Raw genomic sequence first — 10,991 nt, 5'->3', positions numbered from 1 at the left:
AGTTGTTGAGTTTAAACTTGAGCATTTCCTGCTGCTGCTGCTTCACACTAAAAGCTTTGTCTTGGTGAAACGAAGGGGTGCTTTTATTCTGAAGAACTGATGGTAAATTACAATTAATAACAATACACTTAAAGTCAAAAGCACTTTTTAAAAACAAAGTGTTACAAAACACTTTAAAGGATAAAATAATTCACAGGCGTGTGTCCTGAGCGCCCCCTGCTGGACACACAGTGTAACGAAGCTACATGGCAGCATTGGTTATTATTATCACTATTATCACCATTATTAATCATTGCTGAAGTGAGCACCATTAAATTAAACTAGTGACGTGTCCGTTCAAAATAAGCACACACAAAACTTAAGGAGAACACAGAACTTTATGAGAACACAGAACTTTAGGAGAACACACAGAACTTTAGGAGAACATACAGAACTCTAGGAGAACACAGAACTTCAGGAGAACACAGAACTTTAGGAGAACACAGAACTTCAGGAGAACACACAGAACTTTAGGAGAACATACAGAACTCTAGGAGAACACAGAACTTCAGGAGAACACAGAACTTTATGAGAACACAGAACTTTAGGAGAACACAGAACATTATGAGAACACACAGAACTTTAGGAGAACACAGAGCTGAAACATTGTTTGTGTTCACCAACATTTTATAATTGAGTTATTAATGTAGCAAAGATCAAAACCGCTGATAACGTTCTCTCATGTCTCCTGGTCCTCCCGTCAGATTAGTCTGTTTGCTGTAACGTTGCAGTGTGTTACTGCAGGATTAGTTTTACTTTGGTCAATAACAATCCTGAAATCACACAACTCAGTTCCACAACACGCCAGCGAATTTGATTCAGAGAGACGATTGATTGTGGAGATATGTGAAGAACAAACAGTTACAACACAGATGTCTGTTAGAGCTTTTGAAAAAAATTAAATCTGGAAAGCTTAAATTATTATTCCCGATTTAAGTCACCTGTAGTCATTTTTTAAATCAGTGAAGACTTTAAATTATTCAGCATCACCATGTGTAAAGTTTGATACATATCAACATACTTCTGAATGTCTGCTGCTGTGTTGTGTAGAAAGTGTGTTCGTGCAAACAATGACTTGTTTTCAGTTTCTGTGTTGAATATATGTTTTGTGAGAGTACTGCTGTGTCGACACGTGACTGACCAGCTTGTTTTTCTGCTCTTGTGTTGGACTCACTCGATGTCTGTCTTCCTGTTTTTGCTCCGTCAGCAACATTTGTCCGCAGACAGAATGTTGATCCCCGGATTAAAGCCTGAACAAAGTCCAGCAGCAGCGTCACGACAACAGAAGCTCACATGGTTTCAGACAACAACACAGCGCCGGCCCTCAATATGACAACAGCACGCCAAGTCAGGATCACAACCACAGAGGACCTGCACCCAGAAACAAGCAGCCAATCAAACAACAGGAAATAAAATATTCAACTTCCTCTCAGACACTTTAAGTATTTTAGATTGCTGAGGTTCATGCAGGATGTTTGTTTGGACTCTTCTGTTCATCTTTGCGGCTGTTTTCTTCCATGCAGGTAAGACTGGAAAAGATCAGGTGTACAAAAAGTATTTACTGTATAAAGATATTTGTGCTCTCAATGAAATACTTTTTCTTGTTCCTTTGAGTATGTACTCCAACTATCTTTAAACAGTATGTACTGTTGCATGTAGTATGCATGCAGTTTTATAAACAGAGTATAAGCAGTGTATAAACAGAGTATAAACAGTATAAACAGTATATAAACAGTGTATAAACATAGTATAAACATAGTATAAACAGTATATAAACAGTGCATAAACATAGTATAAACAGTATATAAATATTGTATAAACACAGTAAAAAGAATATAAACAGTGTATAAACATAGTATAAACATTGTATAAACATAGTATAAACATTGTATAAACATAGTATAAACAGTATATAAACAGTATATAAACATAGTATAAACAGCATATAAACAGTATATAAACAGTATATAAACATAGTATAAACAGCATATAAACAGTATATAAACAGTATATAAACATAGTATAACCACAGTATAAACAGCATATAAACATTGTATAAAAATAATATAAACAGTATATAAACAGTGTATAAACAGAGCATAAACATAGTTTAAACAGTATATAAACAGTGTATAAACAGAGCATAAACATAGTTTAAAAACTATATAAACAGTATAAACAATGTTGTGCATAAACAGAGTAAAAACAGAGTATAAACAGTGTATTAACAACGTATAAACAGTTTATTAACAGAGTATAAACAGCTTTACAGTGTTGCAGCAGCTCTTCTGTTTCAGTTCCCCTCATCATAGAAAATAAATCTTTAATACATTTTCCAGGGTTCTCAAGTCATTTCTGTTTTTTTCAGATGCTGAGGATGAGTCCAGGCTCTACAGGAAGGTAAGAAACACAAACACATCACAGCCTCTTTGTTTGTAACAGAACACCTTTTAGAATCTTAAACCAAATTATAAATATCTAAAACCTAAAGAAATATTAATCTTTTGGACTTTAATAGGCCTTTTGACTGTGACATTATGATGTAAATAAACAAACTTTTCTGTAGTGTTTTTTAAAGTTACACAGTTCATCTGTACACGAGAATATTCTTTTAATCATGAATATTTATTTACAGACTTCTCAAAAGTGTAGTTTGTTTCACTTGTAGCAACAAACTACAAAGACAACTTCTAGAAAAAAAAAAAGCCACGACAAATGACAAAAAACTATAAACAGATGAAAATAAGGTAAAAATGATCAAAGTTAAAAATATTTATTGTTAATAAGTTTTAATGGTTTGATTTCTTAGCCTGGTCGGTTTATAAAGATGGTGTAGCTCTCTGAACACACTCAGGCTCAGAAATATAAAACCACGATGACCTCAAAGGGATCAATAAGGTCCAATCACCTGAAACATGTGAACAGCACTGATGAGGTCTGGACTCTGATCCCTGCAGCTGAAATCTGTCAGTACAGTTTTAATGAGACAGAGGAAGAGGCTGCAGCGATGAAGCTGTTTGATTTGTGTTTTTCAGAGAAGTTAAAGAGGATAAAGATGAAATCATCACCAGACTAAAATGAGATTTTAGACACTAAAAAAAACGTGTTTCACATCATTGAACTGTTAATTTTTTTTGGAAAAGAACATCGACAGTTTGATCTGAAAACAGCTGCTGTGTTTTAAAGTTTTAAACATGAGAGGAGGACACGGAAATTCACACCAGTTGCTGCACCACATCCAACTAACCTGAACAGGTAGATGGTCCCCATAATACTGGGTTTCATCACTACGTCACCTGGTCCTCACCTGAACCATGCTGACCCAGTGACCCGTGTTGGGCGACAGTTTGTGTTTGACATGTTACATGTGAGAGAAGAGGATGAAGGCAGGAGATAAACCTGCTTTGAAACCACGCGTCGGTGTTAACGTTGTCGTTCACACACCTGCTCTGTGTGTTTTACTGGACGACTCCACCAGAGGGCGCACACACACAAGGATATCATCAGAACATCTGGCTGTACCTGATGTAAACAATGAACACGGCAGCAGTCACTACTTTGCTGATTCTGAGGTCACAGGGGGACAAAACGCCATCGGCTCCGCCCACTCGGTATATTCTGTCCATAGTCCCCCTACAAGTCATCTGTATATTACATCAACGATCCAAACAGATGCAGGGTGTTTGCGAACGCGTAGTTTAAAGCACGTACTGTATATCTCCGGCTGTTCACGTGTTCAGTTGTGTTTTTGTCTTTCACGTGTTTATGCTGCAGCCCTCTTGTGTTGGGACAAGCGTGACTCAGGCGTGTCCTCTGAACTACTCTCCGGTGTGTGGCAGCGATGGCATCACGTACCCAAACGAATGTTCTCTGTGCGTCCACAGACTGTGAGTCCACACTGATCACCAAACGTGTTTCTCTTCTAACCGTCTGATAAAAGCTCTCTAGTAGTTTCATCTGAACAACTGAAGTCACATGACTTTGTTTTTTACCTCCCGATGTTCTGTCAACTTATCATCATGTCAAACTGTTGCTTTGTTTTTCTACAATATTCTCTCTGCAGACTGACTGTTGTTTAATTAATTAATGTTATCATGAAGTTTGTTGAACTTTAGAAATGTTCACAGGCAGAAACAGCTCTTATTGGTGGATTCAATGATGAATGTTTGATTTTCTCTGTTCAGGGAGAGAAACGCTGACATTTTGATTGTGAAGGACGGACGCTGCTGAGGATGACATCATCATAACCCTAATTGATGACATCATTCTACTCCTATCTAACCAGTGATCTTTATACTTGTATCTTTGTCTGAATGTAGCGTTTAGCTGTTAACATGTTAGCATGTAACAGGCACAAACATATAAACATGACTGCATCCACATGTTCTCATAACACAAACATTTTGTTTTTTTGCATTAATATTTCTGTAAAAACAGTTTTCACTTTTCAGCAATAAAGATTTTCTTTAGTCCTATGTCTGGTGTCCTGGCAACATTTGCTCTTTGGTATTCATGTAAAAAGTGCTCAGGTTTAAGATTTTGTTAGATCTTCCTGAGTCGCGAACCATAAATGGGAGGGTAACCAAATTTGGTGTGTATGCTGACCTGGTCCCCGCCATCCTGTGTGCCATGTTTGGCACCCCTAGGGATAGATGAATGGATTTTTTTTTGGTTAGGGTTAGGGTTGTGGGCGGAGTTAGGCTTGTGGGCAGGGTTTTGTTCATGAGTTAGATTTGTGGGCGGAGTTAGGTTTAGGATTGTGGGCGGAGTATAATTGTAATGGAGGTTTATTTTAACAGTGAGACAGAATATTTCCCCCCCTCCCCCCCAAAAAAAATCCAGAAAATCACATCAAATAAAAGTTATAAATTGATTTGCATCTGATTATGTGAAATAAGTATTTGATCCCGTAGCAGAACATGACTCAGTACTTGGTGCAGAAAGCGTTGTTGGCGAGGTCAGAGGTCAGACGTTTGTGGTAGTTGGTCTCCAGGTTTGAACATCTCAGGAGGGATGTTGTTCACTCCTCTTTGCAGATTCTCCAAATCCTTCAGGTTTCCAGGCTGTTGCTCAGCAACAGGAAGCTTCAGCTCCCTCCACAGATGTTCTCTGGGATGAAGGTCCGGATACCGGCTCGACCTCTCCATGACCTTCATGTGCTTCTTCTTGAGCCGCTCTTTTGTTGCCTCGCCGTATGTTTTGGGTCATTGTGGTGCTGAAGACCGTCCACGACCCGTCTTCAGTGTCCCGGCTGAGGGAAGGAGGTCATCCCCCAAGATGTCCCGGTACGCGGCCCCGTCCGTCCTCCCCTCGATGCGGTGAACTCGTCCTGTCCCCTCAGCAGAGAAACACCCCCAAAGCAGAATGTCTCCACCTCCATGTTGGACGGTGGGGACAGCGGGGACAGTGTTCTTGGGTTCTAGTCAGCGTTTCTCTTCCTCCAAACACGGCGAGTCCAGTTGATGTCAAAGAGCTGGATGTTGGTCTCCTCTACCACATCACCTCCTCCAAGCCTTCTCTGAATCCTTCAGGTGTTCGATGGTAAACTTCAGACGGGTCTGTCCATGTGTCTTCTTCAGCCGGGGGACCTCGCAGCGCTGCAGGATCTTAATCCATGACGGTGTCGTGTGTTACCGATGGTTTCCATGGTGACTGTGGTCCCAGCAGTCTGGAGATCATGAACAAGTTCCTCCGTGTAGTTCTGGGCTGATCCCTCACCTTCCTCATGATCATTGCTACCCCACGAGGCCAGATCTTGCGTGGAGCCCCAGGCTGAGGGCGATTGATGGTCATTTTGTATTTCTGCCATTTCCGAATAATCGCACCATCAGTTGTCTCTTTCTCACCGAGCTGCTTGCCCATGGTCTTGTAGCCCAATCCAGCCTTATGCAGGTCTACGATCTTGTCCCTGACGTCCTGAGACAGCTCTTTGGTCTTGCCCATGGTGGAGAGGTTATAATCTAATTGATTGATTCTGGAGACAGGTGTCTTTTATACAGGTAACGAGTTGAGATTCCGATTACTTTCTTAAAGCGGGAGGACTAATTTAACCGGTCTGTGGGAGCCATAATTCTTGCTGGTTAGTAGGGGATCAAATAGTTATTTCACACATTCAAATGCAAATCAATTTATAACTTTTATATTATGTGATTTTCAGGATTTAAAAAAATATATATTCTGTCTCTCACTGTTAAAATAAACCTCCATTACAATTATAGACCGTTCATTTCTTTGTTAGTGGGCAAACTTACAAATTCGCCAAGAGATCAAATAATTATTTCCTTCACTGTATGTAGCCCATACTTAAAAAGCGATAGCTGGCATGGAAAGGGTTAATACGATGTTCTTTGATTGACGCCGTGATGGGCCAATGAAATGATCTGTTGTGGTGCAACCTGCCTAGTAGGCGGGTCTCCACCTTCCTCGTAAGCTGACCTCGGGCCTGTCACTCAGCGGCTGACCTGTGGCCTTTCACGTGCAGCCTTATCTCCTGCTTCGACGGCTTAAACCAAACACAGAGGCTAAGATTCAACCTTGTTATCCTGTCAGAGCATACAGCCATTCATTTCGATCCACGGTGAGTCGGAGAAATTCAGTCAGAAGTTGATGACAGCAGAATACATCGACTGACACGAGCGGAAAAAAAAAAAAAAAAAAAAAAAAAAAATCCAGTAGCAGCTATGCTAACCTTTGCAATGTTAAATGTCATAGACCAATGCTAATAGTGTTAGCATGGCGCGTGAAGGAAACGTGGCTCTGTGCTCGTGAACTATGAACGCGTGTAAAGGTCACGTGTAAAGGTCACGTGCTGTTCCTGTGAAGACATGTTTCTGTAGAGGAGAGATTTAACGAAAGCTTAGCTTTATAATTGTTTATTTTGTTAGTTTTATTCACTTGTTTGAGTTTTCCTCACGGAGCTTAATTCACTGCTGAAATTATTTTGTGTTTTGTGTGAAAAGATATCAGATTGATGAGTGTTGTCTAACACCATAAATCAAGGTCATTTCTGGTTGTGAAGACCAATAACTTTAAAGTTAACACTTTTCTATGAATTCAGGTCTGAACGTGAGCTTCAAGAAGTAATGAGTTGTACAACAGATGATGAACAGTGTGATTGAACCACAGGTTATTTTAGCAACGCTAAGTGCAGCAGCTGAATGAGAGCTGTGTGGATGTAGTTGTTCATGAATGTGTGATCTGTTTATAGGTTTATAGTCCGGCTGCTAAAGAAGAACATCCAGCTGCAGAGAAGATATTCCGGTGAGCTGGATGGTGACTAACCACGGGCTGCTCGGACAGTAACGGAGCTCAGCGATTAATGCACTAACTGACAGTCACAGACTGGACCCGAGACATTTATTTATTTCATTTGTCTACATTTTATTATTTAGAGTTTGTTAATTTTGTGGCAATTTTGTACTGTAGTTGGTTTAATACAGCTGAAGAGTTGGGGTTAGGATAAGGGATTATAACCACACCGAGGTGGGCCCTTCTTGCATAAGTTTTTTGGTGAAGATTGAAGGAAAAATGTTTATTTCACTTCATTCTTCTGCATTTTCTGACAGTGAAGATGGGCTTTGGGACAGAGGTCAAAGATCGAGGGTTCAATGTGACCGATTAGTTAGACAGTCTCAAAAGAAGTGAGAACCTGCTGGACTTTAGAAAAAGGAATGAATTAACGGGTAAGTTTATTCATTTTGATTTTCACATTATCTTAATACTGCAGTGTCTCTTTAAATGATCTTCCAAACAAGAATCACAATGAATTACAGGTTTCAGTGATTAAAACCTCAGAAGAGTTGTGAATAACTACTGAGTGAATCATAGTTTGGTCTTTTGGTCATTTGTTCTTTATTCCTCAGGATATCTCCAGATGGAAGTTAAACAGACATGCAGGTAAAGATGGACAACGTTTTGGTTTAAAACCCAACAGGAGGTAAGCTGAAAAGAGGCAAAGCTGTGGACTATGTAAGTATTTAAAGTTAACCCTGCAAGGTTTTCTATTAAAGTTTATTTTTGATGTTTCCAGGACAGAGACAACCAACACTGGAGACATCATCTTTTCAGTTTCCTCTCTAATAGTTTTGTTCTTTCTTTTCAGATGTCCCGTCCTGTTACTCCATTTCTCTGCTGTGATTGTCGGCCCCACTGACAGTTGATGTCTTTTATTTCTATTTGTCCTTTTCTCTCTGCTGCCCCCCCCCCCCAACCTGTGGAGGCAGATGTCTGCTGTGATTTGATGGTAAATAAATTAAATTTGAAATCACTTTTGTTCCTGCATCTCTCTGCTTCAGGGGGAAGGGAGGGGAGGGTGAAATTTAATATTCAGTGTGATTATTATCACATAGCTTCAGTACATATTTCATATCAGGACACTACTGTATTTGTTTTAATAGGTTTATTTCCAGGTGAACAAGTGTCTCTGCAGATTTTCTTGAAGTTTCCTCCTGGGCTGCTCTGACAGGATTCAGCAGCTGTGAGCTTCGTCTCCTTCTGCTCTTCTTCTATTAACAAGCAAGCGGTAGACTGAAAAATAAAGAGGCTGCTGGGAATATTAGCAATGTTCACACACACGCCAGTTTAGTGAAGAAATAAGATTGAAATAGTTTTGTTAGGTAAACACATTAAAATAAGAGGATCCTTCACATGAACTTCCATCCAGCTGCTGAGACCGATCACCTGCTGGAGAAACGCTGCTCCTCCTCCTCTGAGGTTAGTCAGTTCAGCCACATGGTCATTGTTCCTGAAGAGATTAAAACCAAGTGCTTGTTATTTAAATGTTTCTCCACACATTAAAGTAAAGTGTGATCCATGTAGTTTAAATGTAGGAGTGCTGCCAACAGCTGCTGTACTAAACAGGGGAACTAAAGTTAGTGATTGTAACGCTAGCTGTTTGTGCTGTAATAAACACACCTTTGTAGATTGGTATAAAGTCCCAGCTCATTACACAGCTAAGAAAGGGTTAAACAAACAGCTTAGGAGGACATGGAGGACACAGAACAAGCAGACAGGGGACTGGGGACACAGGAGGAGAGGAGATCGGGGGCAAAACAGGGAAACTGGACTCCTGACAAGGATTGTCTATTTATTGAGGCAGGAAGCTCACCTGGGCCTCTTTCCTGCACACCTGAGCTCAAGCTGAGGCCTGCCTTGGTTTGGTGGTGATTTAGTTCGGCTCCCTTTGTTTTAAAAGATTTGTTAAAGAACATGGTTTTATTAGTGAAGAAATAAAAAGATGAACTTTGTCTTTTAGCTCTTGAGACCAAATAAAATCAACTATTCTTTTTAACATATTAGTCTTTTGTTTTGTAAATAGTCTCCAGGCAACTGCATGTTCTAAACTGAGGGGAAGGGCTTTGTTTCAGGCCTGTAAATGATTTGATTTTGTTTGTAAAATGTGTTTGTAAAGTATATTTTTATATTAATCAATTTTTTTTCTTTCTTTAGTTATTTTAGCAGATACTTATGAGAAATCAGCTACTGTTGTTTTTTTTTTGCATTAAAACAGTGTGTCTGTGTTTGGCCTGCCAGGGAGAAGGAAATGGTTCCAGTCTTTATTCATGTCTTGTGTGAGTTTGTTTAAGTTAGTTTATTTTGTAGTGCTGTGAAATGGTTTGGTTTAGCTCCAGTGGATTTGTTTGCAGTGATGATTATTTGTTGTACATGTCATTTCCAACCAGCCTCCCTGACTGCAGTTTGGACCCACATTCCTGATTTGTTTGGTTGTTAATTTCTGTTTGATTTTATTTTTGTATTAAACAGTTATTTCAGGCCCTTTATCATTCCTGGTGTTTAGTTTTATCATCCAGTCACCTGGATTGTCTCCATCAGTCTGAATTTCCAGTTTATTGTGGCTCCTGTCTATTATCACCTGGTCACAGCAGCAAAAGCCTTCAGAAGTAATTCCTCCACACGTCTTCCATCCCAGGTTAAAATAAGGTGAGTTGTGTCAAAGGTGTTGTGGTGGCGGGGTGTGGTTAGCTCAGCTGCAGGAGGTGGAGAGTGGGAGGAGTGGTTCAGGGAACGGTGCCGGCAGGTGTAATGAGCACAGCTGACCTGAATACAAACTGATGAGCACAGCTGAGCTGGATGTAGACTGATGAGCTCTCCCCTATAAAGGAAGCAGGGAGAAGGAGGCTGAGGAGGAAGGGGTTGCAGGAGTACATTGGTGTATGGACCAGGCAAATAAAAGCACTTTACACCTGAACGTACGACAGAGCGTGTCATCTGTGTCCAGGAGAGACCCGGTAGCACCAACCTTGTTACAGGTGTGTGTGACTGGTTAGAAGTCACTTGTGTTGCTCGTTGTGTGTTAATGGCAGCAGCAGTCTGTTCTCTCTGAAGTTGTTGTAGTGCTGTTTGGTTGTGGTGGTTGTCTGGATGGAAGGAAGGAAGGAAGGAAGGAAGGAAGGAAGGAAGGAGTGAGGGAGGTATTTATTTGAGTTTGAACTTGCTCCATTGGGCAGCTCAGCTCACAAACAAGACATTTTGTAATGTTTGTAATATGTCATAGGTACGTTCCTGCTCTGGACAACAGTGCTGGCTGAAAGTTGGGGTGAAACAAGCAACATGTAAGAACTGCTCCACTGATTTTATGTTTAAAGTTCATCTTCATATGTAAATGGGGGAAGTCCCCAAAGTTCACTCTATATAGATGAGTTTTGAAGATAAATTGTAATCCATCCACTCACAGTCATTACACAATGACATCATCCTTTCTACAGCTAACTATGGTTGCACATGAATTTAGCATAACCTGCTTTCCAACCCTGTGATTATGTAAAGCTTAATAAGAGTTACTATAGAATTAGTGTTAGCATTGGGCTAGCGACCTTTATGCAGATTAATTTTGACCTAAACATACCTGATACATAAATAAATACTTAAAAACACAGAAGTATTTATCACTTGGACATATTTACCAGTTTCTGAATGCACACAGTGAAACTGTA

General features: G+C 40.1%; 1 protein-coding gene and 1 long non-coding RNA gene across 3 annotated transcripts; both read left to right on the top strand.

Annotated features, from left to right (window-relative positions):
- Positions 1 to 1,361: 1,361 nt before the first annotated feature.
- LOC138212705 (probable pancreatic secretory proteinase inhibitor) lies at positions 1,362 to 4,514 on the top strand. The gene is made up of 4 exons (XM_069173207.1): positions 1,362 to 1,562; positions 2,408 to 2,439; positions 3,814 to 3,926; positions 4,224 to 4,514. The coding sequence occupies exons 1-4, from the start codon at positions 1,511 to 1,513 to the stop codon at positions 4,267 to 4,269; spliced, it is 243 nt and encodes an 80-aa protein (XP_069029308.1). The 5' UTR covers positions 1,362 to 1,510; the 3' UTR covers positions 4,270 to 4,514.
- A 1,968-nt stretch (positions 4,515 to 6,482) lies between these two features.
- LOC138212647 (uncharacterized) lies at positions 6,483 to 8,274 on the top strand. 2 transcript variants are annotated; one of them, XR_011179479.1, is made up of 4 exons: positions 6,483 to 6,616; positions 7,247 to 7,299; positions 7,610 to 7,721; positions 7,902 to 8,274. It is a non-coding gene; the product is annotated as an uncharacterized lncRNA (long non-coding RNA). The 2 variants fall into 2 exon arrangements; XR_011179478.1 differs by having other exon boundaries at positions 7,605 to 7,721.
- Positions 8,275 to 10,991: the final 2,717 nt, after the last annotated feature.

This window comes from Embiotoca jacksoni, unplaced genomic scaffold, assembly GCF_022577435.1.
Source record: "Embiotoca jacksoni isolate LCO1_2020_lvr unplaced genomic scaffold, fEmbJac1.0.p SCAF_100, whole genome shotgun sequence".
Taxonomy (NCBI): Eukaryota; Metazoa; Chordata; class Actinopteri; family Embiotocidae; genus Embiotoca; species Embiotoca jacksoni.
Note: the sequence above shows the minus strand (reverse complement) of the source record. Positions and strands in the feature narration are given on the sequence as shown.